The sequence below is a fragment of the Chelon labrosus genome (assembly GCF_963514085.1).
Source record: "Chelon labrosus genome assembly, chromosome: 14".
In the NCBI taxonomy this organism is placed as follows: domain Eukaryota; kingdom Metazoa; phylum Chordata; class Actinopteri; order Mugiliformes; family Mugilidae; genus Chelon; species Chelon labrosus.
The window spans coordinates 11,393,711-11,409,803 of NC_140347.1; the positions used below are offsets into that span (position 1 = coordinate 11,393,711).

At 42.9% G+C, this 16,093-nt stretch overlaps 1 protein-coding gene across 1 annotated transcript; it reads left to right on the forward strand.

Annotated features, from left to right (window-relative positions):
• Positions 1-11,182: 11,182 nt before the first annotated feature.
• Positions 11,183-14,655, forward strand: marcksa (myristoylated alanine-rich protein kinase C substrate a). The gene is made up of 2 exons (XM_084560065.1): positions 11,183-11,562; positions 12,638-14,655. Exons 1-2 carry the CDS (start codon positions 11,467-11,469, stop codon positions 13,388-13,390), a joined length of 849 nt encoding a protein of 282 aa, XP_084416191.1. The 5' UTR covers positions 11,183-11,466; the 3' UTR covers positions 13,391-14,655.
• Positions 14,656-16,093: the final 1,438 nt, after the last annotated feature.

The following is a 16,093-nucleotide window of genomic DNA, read 5'->3' on the forward strand; positions in this document are numbered from 1 at the left end:
GAGGCAGCAATCTGCCCGAACAAAAGTCTTATCAACACGTGCAAATCGACAGTCTGACACCCCCCACCCCCCAACCCCTGGAGTGAGAAAAGAAATACAAACAAAAAAAGAAAACTACAGACACACGTCTCTGCATCTGACTCAAGATCTGCTTTCAATCGAGTCCCGCTAACAGGAAATCAACGTGCAAACCCATCACTGCACTTGATGACTTCAGCATCTGTCAGATCAGCTTTTAATCACTCCAAGGCCTAAGTGTCCCCAGTCACTGAACGACAACATGGACGTTTTCACAAACCGTGACCTGCTGTTTGGTTGCTAACTGTCAGCCGCTAACTGAACCACAAGTGCTGTCAGATGAAGCTTCAGGAGGAAGCTGCACGCGGTAAGTGAGGCAGGCAAAGGAGTAACGCTTAGCCTGAGGATGGACTGAAGGAATGCAGCCGTGCCTGGTCTGCGTGAGGGACACTGGGGTGTTTTAGGTGTTTTCCCATTAGTGAAGGGAAAGCTCACGAACACAGGAAAGATTTAAGAAGTAAATCTGTGGTTAATTGATGTTTCCTCTCTGATGTGGTTGCTCCCACTCACAGCTGCAGCGAAAGTCTGACCACACGGGAGATTCGTTTAAGGAAAATTCTGGTTTAGAATTTCGGGCAGAATTCCTTGTGACACGCAGAGTTAAGAGCTGAGATCTTGTTAAAAAGGGAATTAAACGACAAGAAGACAAGAGAAGACTTATTTGATATAGAAAAATTAAGCTAAGGCAAATAGCACATTAGCTTAGCTTGGCGTTAAGAGTGGAAACAGAGGCGTGGCCCTGTCCAAATGTAATAGTTTCTGTGTACCAGCTCCTTTGAGGCAAACTCATTAAAATGTTACGTCTTGTTTGTTAAATTCACAGAAAATCTGAAGATACACTGTATTGCCAAAAGTATTTGCTCATCTGCCTTTACACGCATATGAACTTAAGTGACATCCCATTCTTAATCCATAGGGTTTAATATGACGTCGGCCCACCCTTTGCAGCTAGAACAGCTTCAACTCTTCTGGGAAAGATTTCCACAAGGTTTAGGAGTGTGTTTATGACCATTCTGCCAGAAGCGTATTTGTGAGGTCAGACACTGATGTTGGACGAGAAAGCCTGGCTCGCAGTCTTTGCTTTAATTCATCCCAAAGGTGTTCTATCAGGTTGAGGTCAGGACTCTGTGCAGGCCAGTCAAGTTCTTCTTCACCAAACTCTCATCCATGTCTTTATGGACCTTGCTTTGTGCACTGGTGAGCAATCATGTTGGAACAGGAAGGGGCCATCTCCAAACTGTTCCCAAAAAGTTGGGCGCATGGAATCGTCCAAAATCTCTTGGTATGCTGAAGCATTCAGAGTTCCTTTCACTGGAACTAAGGGGTCAAGTCCAGCTCCTCAAAAACAACCCCACATCATAATCCCTCCTCCAACAAACTTCACACTTGGCACAGTGCAGTCAGACAAGTACCGTTCTCCTGGCAACCGGCAAACCCAGATTCGTCCATCAGATTGCCAGATGGACTCCAGAGAACACGTCTCCACTGCTCTAGAGTCCAGTGGCGGCAGCTTTACACCACTGCATCACACGCTTTGCATTGCACTTGGTGATGTATGGCTTGGATGCAGCTGCTCGGACATGGAAACCCATTCTATGAGGCTCTCTACACATTGTTCTTGAGCTAATCTGAAGGGCACATGAAGTTTGGAGGTCTGTAGAGACTGACTCTGCAGAAAGTTGGCGACATCTGCGCACTATGAACCTCAGCATCCGCTGACCCCGCTCTGTCATTTTACGTGGCCTGCCACTTCGTGACTGAGTTGCTGTCATTCCCATTTGCTTCCACTTTGTTATAATCCCACTTTCTTAGTAGATGCTCCATGAAAGCGCAAACGCCGCCATGTAAAGTAAAACAGTTGACTGTGGAATATTTGGTAGTGAGGAAATTTCACGACTGGAGTTGTTGCACGCTGGAATTCACTGAGCTCCTGACAACGACCCATTCTTACACAAATATTTGTCAAAGCAGTCTGCATGCCTACGTGCTTGATTTTATACACCTGTGGCCACACCTGAATTCAATTATTTGGATGGGTGAGCGAATACTTTTGGCAATATAGTGTAAATGCAAATACTGGCAATAAATAGTGCAAGACTATTTCTTGGGACTGACTAGAGGAAGCTCCTGGTTACAGCCAAGAACTGGTCTGTGACAAAAGCCCTTAAGCTTGATAAAATACTGGCGTATTTCTGCAGCAACAACTCAACAACTCAGCCTAAAAACATTTTGCTAAGACCTACAAAGAAAGGCAGCAATCAGAAAAGTGAGCAATATTGCACATGAAGGAAAGAGAATATACCGTTTGTGTACGGTAAGATACAACAGATAAGCACCAGGTGCAAAACAAAGGCATGCAAGAGACACACACACACACTAAAACTCTGTCCTTCATGTGTTGTGTTGACGGGCATGAATGCCCATGAATTTCTATGTAAAAAAAAATAAAAATCCAATTTCTACAGTTAAAAGAATCAATAGTGATTAAATCTTGCTTCATTCATATTTGTTCAAGATAAACAGGAATTCTTCCACCCACGTCTTGATTAAACAAGAATAAGTCAACTAGTTTTATTAAATATTAACCTTGCAGAGGTAAGTGGCAATATTAAATATATAATCTGCTTATATTGCTTGTATAAGCAATAAAACCAGCATCTGTTAATGTGGCAATAGTTGCAATAATTGTGTTGCTTTGAATCACCTATTAGGTTGGGTGTCCACCAGACTCATAAACACAAACAGCATTCAAGGGTTAAAAGACCTGAACCTCATGATTTTCGGAGGCGGAATGATTCTGAATGTGGGGAATCAATCATTTAAGCTGAGCTGACTTGGAGTGACGTGAGTTCATTTAATTAAATTAATAAGAGAGAGCAGGCATGGTTTTGCATAGATAGCACGCTAACTAGTTAATTGTGAGTGAACAGTGACAGCACAGAGGTAGAGCGGGAAGATAAACTCTCCTGTTTCCTTATCAGACACCCCCACCCCCCACTTTGGCAGAACAGCCCCTCTTCTGTTTAAACACGTGGTGTATGCAAATAAAAAAACCCGCCAGCATGAAGTCACTGCCAGTGAAGTCACTGCTAGCGATAAGCCCGGTGCAGTGTTTGACATGCAGGGTGCCTGAATTGCCATCTGTGTTGGTGCAGAGGCACACCCAAAACAGAAGGAGATATTCCCTGAATGCTCCCAGCCAGGGTGGGGGACCTGAGTCGAGGAAGAAACAAAAGCCACGGGAGCAGGAACCGGGGCCAGGTCCACAGTGGGGGAGTGGAGACCTTCGATTATACAAGCCAGCAGAAGCAGTTACCTCTCCCCTCTCACACAAAACTCAGCCTTATGAAAAAGAAGATCATGTTTCTGAGGCTTTTGTGCGAGCCAGAGTGTTCGGTTCCTATACCTTTTGTATAGGAACCACGTAGACAAATCTCCAGCCTCAGCTGCCAGGTTGACTCAGTCTATTCCCACAATTCACAATAGACCTAGCTAATAGCATTCCAGTAATGGCAGCAGAAAAGCTGTGGACAAACATTTACGCATGGCCAAATTGAGTTTTAAAGAGCCTCTTGTCTCCCCCTGTCCTTGTCTCATTCAGACAGGTTAGTGGGCTCCTCCCCTGTGTTTTGTTCAACGCCATTCACAGCACTCCATCACTCAATGCCTCCAACTCTCTCCTCTGTCTTTTGCTCTGAGCTGGACAACTCTAACTCTGGGCAAGCGCACTCTGGATATGCTCAGTGGGGGAAAAGTGTTTGTAGTGCGGTTTCAACAATCTAGAAGATTAGATATGTAAATAGTGAGAAAATTGCACTGATCTGTGTTAAGATTTGCATCAAGTGTGTAGCACACACATCTACCACATTACGTCTTTTATCAGAACGAGAAGGAAGCACTGATATCCACTTAAACTTCCGCTTCTGCAGTAGAACTTGTGTTTTATTTTCATTGCTGTGTCCACTGGTTTTGAAGCTTCGCGTCAATCGTTGACCTCAAGCCATTTGGAATCAGCTGTCTAAGTCATACTAGCATTTCAACAGCAGAACATATTAGGTATAAATACATTGTTTAATAATCTTTTATGACATTTCTTTGACGACCAATAGCTCAGGGAAAGATGTTTAACAGAACCCATAGAGGACCTGTCCACGACACTCCCCTTTAATTTAAAGGGGAGTGTGGACCTTATTTCTGGCATAAAATACGATCGTTTACTCACCCATATAACTTTGGTGTCATTTGGAGTCGTTCGGACGATATTTAGATCCGCGTATATCCATATAGTGGGAGTGACTGGGGCACCGAAGCGCAGCCTCTAAATAACGCATTATCTGCCGCGAAACTCTTTCATTTCACCAACATTTCGTTATGATATGCTAGTGCTATTCCCTGTTGAGTCCGGAGTTACCTGTTATCTATTCGCGGACGTGCAGTGGTTTGTTGTTCTTTGACCAGCTGTTCCTCTCTCTGCCTCCGCATCCTCCTTTCAACAAGCTCCTCATCCGTATACTCTGGCTCAAAACGGTAAGGACGTCCATCATAAACAAAATCGTTGTCCACAACCTCAGAATTGGAAAAACATTCAGCCATGTTGCAAAAAATTAGCAGTATCAAATTACAGGTAAACAAGCCTACCGTTGCGGGTGTGCGCGGTGCTCAGAGATGACATCATCCAGGTCAGAGGTTAATAGGTCAATCTACAGACCCCGGATGATGATAACAGGTAACTCCGGACTCAACAGGGAATAGCACTAGCGTATCATAACAAAATATTGGTGAAATGAATGAGTTTCACGGCAGATAATGGGTTATTTAGAGGCTGCGTTTCGGTGCCCCATTCACTTCCACTATATGGATATACGCGGATCTAAATATTGTCCGAACTACCCCAAATGACACCAAAGTTATATGGGTGAGTAAACAATCGTATTTTATGCCAGAAATAAGGTCCAGGTTGTAAAAAATGGTAATTCCCCTTTAAGGCAGCCGGAAATTTCAAACGTCCCATGAGCAGAGCTAATTTTGCCAGCTTCTTGTGAATCCCAGGTCTTGGGTAACGACTTACCTAAAGTACAGCCTGGTTCAGGTTTCATTTCACATGGTCAAAGAGAAATCTTCTAAACACAACACTGTCAATCACAGAGACTCTTCAAGTAATATATCGGCAAGCATGACAGTAAGGATAGGTTGTCGATTTATTTTAGCATGCTGTACATGCTGTGGCTGCTAGTGATTAGAAACTGCTTGTGCAAGTTGATAAGATGAAAGTTGATTCTTTAACTTTCACGTTGAATGTTTGCTCCCTCAGACCTTTTGAAAAGGGCTACGGAGGCACAGCATCGCCCTGGACCAGCGGTATTAGCAAATCACCATCATCATCACCGCCACTCGTCACCAAGGAACATAAAACAAACAATGAAGCTTGAATTCTTTAGGTGAAATGATTTGTTTTATCAGTCACTTAGCTTGACATTTTCAATATGTGTTTGTCCATTGCACAGCTATGACCTCTGGAGCACGAATGCATGCTAAACAGAAAGCAAGTCCAGACCTCCAGTGTTGCCAGACTAGGCTTGGGTTTCACGCCCAGTTGTGCGGTTTTAAATTTGATTCTGCAGGTGAAAAACAAGTTGGGTGGACAAACAAAATCTGGGCGGGTTTGAGGTCATTTTGGCTGTTTTTCAAATTACTATTTAATGCTGATTTGAAACCAAAGTACATCTACTGTTTCAGGGACAGGGTGTGTGCACGTTTGTGTGTGTGTGAGTGCTCTGAATGTGCTCTGCTTGTTGAAAGAGGAAGATCCCTGTTGAATTGTCATTAGTCTGTCTTCACATGATGTTCCTTTTGATATTTTGGGGCATCCAAGCTTATTAGATCGTCCATGTAAAGAGATTTTCTTTAATGAGAATCATTTGTCATCAATCATCGATAAAATAGAACTAAAAGAAAACGGAGAACATTTGGAAAAATCCCAACATCGTCATGCTTGGTTAAAGTGTATTTCAATTGTTGGAGCTTCCTCTTTCTAAAGAATCTATCAGAGGACTACATGATGTCATCTAATGGCTATAGACTAGGTAGATGTGTGTAGGTGTGATGGTTGGTTGCTCACCAAGCATGATGATGTTGGGATTTTTCAAAATCTTCACCATTTCCTCTTTTTTTTTTTGGTTTTATTGAAAATGCACATAAAAATGTATAGCAGCTCATGTGGAGCTAGGGTCTCACCATCTGCAGACAAACGCTATGTTTACATGAAGAATACATTTTCAGTCGTCTGAAACGGATCCCACCTAACTGTTGAAATGGACGCCAACAAAATGATCCAATAAGTTTAGATGGCCCAAAAAAATCCATCATTTTTGGACATGTGCAAACGTTTTCTGCCCACAGTGGTAAATCAAAGTGGTAAATTAAATCAAAGTTTAACAGAAGTTATATCCCCACCCCCACCCAACTTTATCGACAATTCTCAATTAATTCTGTCTTCACATGATGTTCCTTTTGATATTGTGGGGCATCCAAGCTTATTAGATCGTCCATGTAAAGAGATTTTCTTTAATGAGAATCATTTGTCATCAATCATCGATAAAAGAAAACAGTGAACATTTGGAAAAATCCCAACATCGTCATGCTTGGTTAAAGTGTGAAACCTTTATTTCAGTTGTTGGAGCTTCCTCTTTCTGAAGAATCTATCAGACGACATGATGTCATCTAATGGCTATGGACTAGCTAGATGTGTGTAGGTGTGATGGTTGATGGCTCACCATGCATGATGATGTTGGGATTTTTCAAAATCTTCACCATTTCCTTATTTTTTATTTTTTGGTTTTATTGAAAATGCACATAAAAATGGAGAGCAGCTCATGTGGAGCTAGAGTCTCAACATCTGCAGACAAATTCCATGTTCACTTGAAGAATACATTTTCAGTCTTCTGAAACGGATCCCACCTAACTGTTGAGATGGACGCCAACAAAATGATCCAATAAGTTTAGATGGCCCAAAAAAATCCATAATTTTTGGACATGTGCAAATGTTTTCTGCCCACAGTGGTAAATCAAAGTGGTAAATTAAATCAAAGTTTAACAGAAGTTATATCCCCACCCCCACCCAACTTTATCGACAATTCTCAATTCATTCAATAAAGGAGCTGAGCTTGTATTTTCAACGGTACATGGATTCTGACGATCAACAAGTCATTCCGTTACTTTCAAGTTTCTGTCCCTTCTGGGAATATCGTCATGACGCTTCGTGTTCATCCCAAGTGTGGCAAACATGCACAGAAGGAATGAATCTGTTCCAACCAGAGAAAAAAAAAACACTGGTTGGAATGATCATTAGGAGCTTATGTTTCCCTACTGAACTGATTATCAAGGGTTTACCCCTCGTAACCCAAATGAAACGGCCTTTTGCCTTTTGATTTAGACAGTCTGTTCTGACTGAGATGGCAACAGGGAAAGTTTCTGATTATTGGCAGAATACTGGTCTCCATGTAAATGCAGAAACTGATTAGCACTTCCTATTTCCACAGCACAACGACAGTGAGGTGTCTCACCATCGCTGAGCTTGTTAAACGGCTCCTTTCTCTCCGAAATTGAATATCCCCTCATTAGCGCAACAATGAGTCACTATCCACACTGCATCACCTTGCCTGCATGAGATCAGCTTGTAAGGAAACGGTAATTGCTCTGAAACTCCGAAACTGCTCACTATGATACACTAAGTGAAAAATCAAGCGCACACGGCAAATATAAAAACGGCTGAACCTCTGCTGCTATCGTAGTAATTCTTTGTTGTAATGTTACTGTAATATTCTCTATTTTCCACTGTGCATGTTGACAAACCAAAGTCCAGCACAACCTATCTATTACAGACTTGACTAGGTTAGTGTTTTAGTATTTAAACAACAGAGTGCCTTTAAGTCCTTCATTACTCAAACACCGACTTATGATATTTAATCACAACAAAACCAAGAAGCTGCCGCCATCTTTGTGGTACATCCAGCTGGGATATTCACCCTGATCAAAGCCAAGGGCAGGGTTTTCTACAATTTCTGAAATCCAGAAACAATGTTTATTCACACAAACACAAAATTGGGATAGCTCAAAAAACCCACTCATAATCCCAAAACTGGCTATGAAGACCGCAATGTTAGCTTAATCTTAAAGCTATGTTTATGATGGTAGTACCTGCTAATCCTATTTCTTGCCTGTTGTCGCACCCATAGCATCTGGCGTGCATAACTAAAACTGTACCACAACTAAATACACAAGAGGAAATCAAGCTTCGCTGAGGGAGTGGAAATCAGTCAGAGATGGCTTCCTGTCCTTGAAGACATACTAATTTTATTGACTGCATTAAGAGTGAGAGTCAATGATGCAATTGTATGAACTCAGTGTAATGGTTTGCAGGGTTTGTATGTTGCCTTTACACCAGGCCTCCCTTGACCTCAGTCTCCCAACGTCAACTCAGGGACTGTGCCGTTGGAACCTTTCTTTGGACACTTCCAGGATCTGGCACGCGAATATCCATGTATTTTTCTTTTACTGGCAGCGTTGTTTTGTTTTTCTTGGTTCACCTTTTCGCAGCACTTCTCGTTTCAAGGGATCTTTCACGAGGTAAATTTTCAGGAAGCCTGTGAATGTAGCTCACGTCTTTTCGAACTCCCGGGGCTTTCCCTTTGTTGTGCAAATTCCACAGAAACAAAACCACGGTTTCCACAAAAAAGGGGACCTTGATAGACCTTTTATCGCCGAATCGGGGGTGTTCTGGGGAGTTTCTCCAGAGTGCATTCAATTGCATATGTGGAAATTCCGACTGACCCAGATGTACAAAGGGTCCACCGAAATGGAAGGGGGAGACCTTCTGATCACGTCACCTGATTTCTTGATTATTAAGGACTTAACCCTTTTTTTTTTCTAGTAAACTATTCTACAGATTACACATTCAGGTAGTGTTAAAGGGCGGATTTAGGTATACCCATACCTGAGTAGACTGACAAAACAATCTTAAGGCCCACATACTCTACTTTCTTTTAGAGCACTAAGGCTACACCACATGGTCTTCATCTGTAAGTACAGTTTGCTCAGGCTGAAGCGTAGGTGGACAAAGGTGAAGTGTAACCAACCCCGAGATGCGGAAGCACCGAAACCTCTAGTTCAGTTTAGTTCAGTTTTTTTTTTTGCCAATCTTTATGCAAAGTTTTAAAGCCACAGTTTCTGGTGCTACATCGAGTCGATTGATAGGTTGACTGACAGAAAATCATTCGACTACTATTTTGATAATCAGTTCATGGCATTTTCGTACAAATCCCAAGCATTTACATATTAAAGCTTCTTTCGATCAGAATCTGAGTTGGGTTTAATACCATGTGTGCCATCACATATAAAGACATTCCCTAACGATTGGTGTGATAAACAAAAACGTGCAGTAATTCTAACAAAGAAATAAGATCAATATAAAATACACTAAGACTGTGCAACAAGTCTGGTGAAGTCTGGATTTAGATAAACAAGGAACTAATACTTCCAACAGGGTTTTGAGATATTTCACGTATGCGGAAGTTCCTGTGTAACACCTTTCACAGTTTTGGGCCATTTTACAGACAACAATAAATATTGCAAATTCATAATAATAAGGAAAACATTACACAATCCTTCTACCCCATGTGAAAACAGCTGTGGTGCCCTTCACATGGACCGTCTGAATGACTGAACGCGGTACTTTGCATCTTAGCTGAGAGTGGTCCAGCGGGCGCTGCTTTGCATTGCATCTGATAACATTTAAAAGTGGGAGAGGAAGCCCACCTGTGCACAACTCAGCTCGGCTCGTCTCAGTGCAGCGGGGGACAGTGGCCTCTGTGGTGGATTTGCATTGCAAATGTGCCCTGAGGGACCCGATTGAACACACACAACCTTCCCCACGGGGAACAGGGCTGCAAACTTTTCGGCTACTCTGCAAACACACAGCAGTGTTTTTTTTTTTTTTTTTTCGATACCTCCCAGACCTGATCATAATCTCTTAACAGACACTTTGTTCATATTCTCTTTGTTTCTGTCTTATTTTCAGGTTTCGGTCAGGAGGTAGTTTATTCCGCGACCAGTTAAACTACATTGAATGGTCACAGCATAAACCACCATGGTAAACTCTTGAAAGCCTTAAAACAAATAAAAATCTATATAATGTCTTCACTAAAAATGTGATTCACAATGTGCTGCATTTATGGCACATCAAAGAAGTTGTAGATAGTATAGTATAGGAATTATGATTAGAATTTCCAGATAGCAAATGACTTTATAGTAGTTATAAAAGAGAGACCATTTATAACGTGCGCCTACGGGAAACTGATATGACAGAATATTTTAATATATTTGGATATACAGTATATTAGATTGAATGCATGTGTGATGGAAACTACTCTGTAGTTGACCCAGAGTTGACCCAAGTCTATATTCAGTGGGCTCAGGATAGGTCCTGGTGTATTGCCTCAGGTCTAAACCCCCTAGTGCATCATGTGGTGCACCAGGAGCTTAATTCGGTCCTCTTTATTTCAGTTACTGTTCAATTATACTCAGGATTAATCAAGTGTGGCCTGCCTGCCTGTCCTTGGGAGGGTCCCTTTTGGATCATAGTCTCACGTTAGCGTTTGGGTGGGCTCCATTTTGAGGCCAAGCCCAGACTTTTTGGACTTTTTGGACTAAGCAAACAAACAAAAAAGTCCATTTTTGTTCAAACTGGTCACTGGAGTTATGGAAATGTTTATTCTTACTCTTGATTGGCTTTTATCAGATGTTGTTGAGACAGAAAGGCAAATAACCTGTGGAATAAATGTGTAAATCACTTTCGTTTAGTATCATTTTCATTTAAATGGAAACCAAATCATATTTTGGTTTAGTACATGGCATTCCATCAAGATGAAAGTTGTCAATTTCAATCATTCCTACGAGCCTTGAACGCAGCGCTACAAGCCATTGTTCGCTCCCTATCCTAAACCACGCCCACGCCCTGAGTGGACGCCGTGATTGGCTGAATCCGAGCACCGGTGCCGTCATCGCTCGGAGCGCCCATTCATCTCTGCACTTGGGCGTTGGACTCCGCATCTTATTAGCAACAAGGGAAATTTCTCCATTTTGCAGCCTGTCTACAGCGACACGGCCACCAATCTGGGATTTTATTACTTCTCCTCACCTGCCAGCTTTTTCTTGCAATTCTGAAAAATCCTCCTCGCTCTGACTGGACTGCTTTACCTTTTCCCTGTGAACTTTTTCTTTGTGCAGAGAGAGGGGGACCAAAAGCGAAGGCTTTGCGTTTCAACAAAGAGGCTTGTGGGTCTTTGTTCGTTTTTTTTGGATCAGTTGAGTTTCTTTGTTGGAGCGAAAAGCATGGGAGCGCAATTAGCCAAGGCACCTGGAAAGGCTGAAACCGCGGCCGAAAAGCCGGGAGAGGCTGCTGCTTCACCCACCAAGACCAACGGACAGGTAAATAATAATTTTAACGTCCAGCTCTTTGCATCCATCAGGAGAGGAGCGCTGAGTGGGCTGCGCTCCGAGGGCGCAATTCGTGCGTAATTGTGGATTGAATGAATGTAGAGGCGCGGTGGGAGATTAAAATAAATGGAGAGACTCATTTTTATTACTGAATAGATCACACATCATGCGCAACAGTTGATCGTTTGATATTTCAATTTTTGATGTAAAATTTGTCCCAATATTTTTGAAGGCAATCAGAATTTTTTTTTTGCAGGATGAAGCCGCTTTGGTTGGAGCTTTTATTTATACAAACTCATGTGTTGAACGGTTGATTGCTGAATTTACTCCCAATTAATAGCTGCAGGAGCTGCTTTAACTTTGAAGCCGCGTCTTGAGCTGAATTTGCAAGTTGCTGAACAAGACCAGATGCACGACGGCCAACAAAGGCTGTGTGCGCCGAGCACCACGCCTTTTGTTACAGATGCTCGACTAGAAAGTGGAGATGGCAGCCCGCTATCACACAGGAGGGGGTGGGGGGGCAGAGGTTGGGAGCCAGCGGTGCGCACCGGACGCACAGAAGCTTGTTCATTATTTTTGTCAGAGTTTGGATTTTTTTGAGCGTATATGCGAGCGACGGTGGCTGCGTCTGGCTGGTATATTCATATGTATTAATTGAGAAAACCCTTCTGAACTCTGGTCTCAGTGATACGCGGGACTAATGAGCATCTGCTGTTTTAATGAGCAGCTGCTTTGCTTTGGAGCGGCCTGGTACCGCCCCCTTGCGAGCCAGTCGAGGCACTGCGCTCATTCTGGCTCAGGATGTGAATGAGACCCTGAGCGAAACGATGAGAAAACGTGTTCATATTTAGTCAAATGCATGGCTCATATTTTGTGTGTGATCAGTTCAAAGTATTGTCTCTATTTTGGGTGAAAAGTAGAAACGGAACTCGTTCTTTAGAGAGTAATTTTTATCCGTTCGTTCTGATCTGATGGTGTCTGCTGCCCCTAGTGTCCACCAGTGGCACCGTGCTGACACCATGCCAACTGTGTGCATGGCATTAACAGTCACTGTTTCTCTCTTCAGGAAAACGGCCATGTTAAAGTAAACGGGGATGCCTCTCCTGCAGCAGCCGAGAACGGCAAAGAGGAGGTGCAAGCCAACGGCAGCGCCACGGCCGAGGAGAGCCCCAAGGAGGAGCCAGAGAAGGCAGAGAAGGCAGAGGCCGCCCCTGCTGAGAAGGAGGCCACAGATGGGGAGAAGGTAGAGGCAGCGTCTCCAGCCGCTGCCGAAGGAGAGGCCACCACCGCCAAGGCCGAGGACGGCGCCACGCCTTCCACCAGCAACGAGACTCCCAAGAAGAAGAAGAAGAGGTTCTCCTTTAAGAAGTCGTTCAAGCTCAGTGGCTTTTCCTTCAAGAAGACCAAAAAGGAGACGGGCGACGGAGCAGAGAACGAGGAGGCGGCCGCTGCCGCAGCACCCGCCGAGGAGGCCAAGGCGGAGAGCACAGAGGAAGCGGCGGCGGCAGCAGCTCCCAGTGAGGAGGCCAAGCCTGCCGAGGGGGAGGCTGCACCTGCTGCGGAGCAGGCAAAGGAGGAGGTAGAGGCCAAGCCAGAGGAGGCAGCGGCAGCAGCAGCAGCAGCAGCACCAGCGCCGGCGGCAGAGAAGCCTGCCGAGAAGGCCGAAGAGGCCGCCCCTGCAGAGGAGCCAAAGGCAGAGGAGAAGCCGGCTGAGCCCGCAGCAGAGGAGGCACCAAAAACAGAGGAGGCCGCCCCCGCCTCGCAGGAAGCAGCGTCAGCGGAGGCTCCAGCTGCTGCCGCCGCCGAGGCTGCCGAATAAGATCTGGAAGAGGAAGAAAATTTTTTTTTTGAAAAAGGAGAAAAAAGATAATCAAAAAAAAAAAAACATTTTCCTGTTTGTACGTTGGAGTGACGCCAGGTCCTGGCTTTGATGAACTTGTCTACAACCAGGGATGTTTTAAAGCTTTCCTTTTTTTCTTTTTTTTTTTTTTTATTATTTTTGGTTTCCATTTTCCCCCCTAACACAAAACCCATCTCGGTCCATTGTTACTACCATTCCAACGGGCTAGGGAGGTGGGTGGCTTCAATATGTACATCTGATTAAATACATCCACACTCTGCCATATATTTTTACATCAGTATTAAGTTTTTTTTTTTTTTATACAAATGTAAACAAAATAGTATGGACATGCCCATGGTGTGAAAGAGAGGGGGTTGAGCTGTAAATGAAGGGTGACTGGGGGGGTGAGTTGAGGGGGGGCTGGGTAAGGGCAGCCTGGGAAATGTGCCACAGACTATTATGAAAAGAGTAGTCTTAAAAAAAAAAAACTATGAGACCAATATCTATATACGCCATATGGTTTACAACACTAAGTCATTTTTACCAGAAGACAACAAGTCCCAGAGTTAGGTTTTTAGCGACTCATATAAACTCATAGGAGCTTTTCACTTCTCATTAGCCGTCAGTGATTCAGTAGAGATACAAGTTGTATAGGCTTTATTGTCGTTGGTTTTATGACCTTATTAAAAAATGTAAGTATGTATAGGCGGGGTGTTTTTAACTGTGATTATTGTACAAAATGAAATCTTGATCTCAAGAAGCACATGAAGTTTGCAGCTCTTTTTTCCACCCGCTCATTTTTGTAAGATACCAACACAAAAACACACGCAGACAAACAAAGACAAAAGAGTCATCCTGGAAAGCCTTCGTAAGCATTTTTGAACTCAAAAAAAAAAAAAAACCAAGCTGTGATAAGTGGAATGGTTAACTGTTTATATACTGTGGTATGATTTTATTATTTTTTATTATTATTCCAGCAGGCGGTTCTTTTTCCAGTGGTCTTTGACTAAATTTGAGGAATCTTATCAGATGCAAATGTTTGTGTAGCATCTTGTTTCTCTCTCTCTCTCTCTCTCTCTCTTTTGTTTCTTTTGTAAATACTGAAGAAGCTTTGACCAATTTGACTTAGAGATGGAATGTAACTTTGCTTACAAAACAATTGCTATTAAACTCCTCTGCTTAAGGTGTTCTAATTTTCTGTGAGCACACTAAAAGCAAAAAAAAATAAATGTGAATAAAAATTTGAGCGCCATCTGTCGTTTATTCATGAATAAGTCCACACAGTTTGATTAGCAGCGCCTTAAAAGGACTGATTCAGTTTGTTTGCTCGGTGCCACCTTTAAATCTCGCAAATAAATGTCTCGCTTGAAAGAAATTAACTTTGAACAGTCTGAAATAAAACCAAATATGTGATCGGACGAGACTTTATTGATAAAAAGACTTTGTTAGATAAAAAGAATTAGAATCAGGTAAGAGAATAAATCATTCATTCAAGTTATTTAACCCCAACTGATGCAATGAGTAGCTTCTCATTTCTTAAACAACCATGTCTAAAGATACATCCTGTGGTTGTGGAAAAGGTGTTAGTCTGTTTGAGAAGGGTCAAATCATTGGCATGCATCAAGCAGAGAAAACATCTAAGGAGATTGATGAAACTACTAAAACTGGGTTAAGAACTGTCCAACGCATTATTAAAAAGTGGAAGGATAGTGGAGAACCATCACCTTCCAGGAAGAAATGTGGTTGGAAAAAAAATCCTGATTGATCGTGATCGGCGATCACTTAAACGTTTGGTGAAATCAAATCAAAGAAAAACAACAGTAGAACTCAGGGCTATGTTTAATAGTGAAAGTAAGAGCATTTCCACACGTACAATGTGAAGGGAACTCAAGAGATTGGGACTGAACAGCTGTGTAGCCTTAAGAAAACCACTAATCAGTGAGGATAACTGGGAAAAAAAGGCTTCAGTTTGCTAGGGAGCATAAAGATTGGACTCTGGAGCAATGGAAGAAGGTCATGTGGTCTGATGAGTCCAGATTTACCCTGTTCCAGAGTGATGGGGGCATCAGGGTAAGAAGAGAGGCAGATGAAGTGATGCACCCATCATGCCTAGTGTCTACTGTACAAGCCTGTGGGGGCAGTGCTATGATCTGGGGTTGCTGCAGTTGCTCAGGTCTAGGTTCAGCAACATGAAAGAACATGAAAGAGTGGTTCAGGGAGCATGAGACATCATGTTCACACATGGATTGGCCACCACAGAGTCCAGACCTCTTAACCCCATTGAGAATCTTTGGGATGTGCTGGAGAAGGCTTTGTGCAGTGGTCAGACTCTCCCATCATCAATACAAGATCTTGGTGAAAAATTAATGGAACACTGGATGGAAATAAATCTGGTGACCTTTTTTTTTTTTTGGCCAGGCTGTCCATCTAAAAATCTACACAAAGTGAAGCAGTATTTGTGTACAAGTGGAGTGCGACCATATCTTTACACATTACTGCTCCTCACATTATGTCATCTGCTGCCTAGCATTACTCATCCTCAGAGTTGACAGGTTTAGAGAGATTACATTATTTTTAGTAGTGACTTTACTACAGCCTCTGCTGTATTTAAGTCTGACTGCCACATGAAACCAAAACAATTCACTGTCACACAGAAATCGAACTGTTCCAAGATTTGTGTTA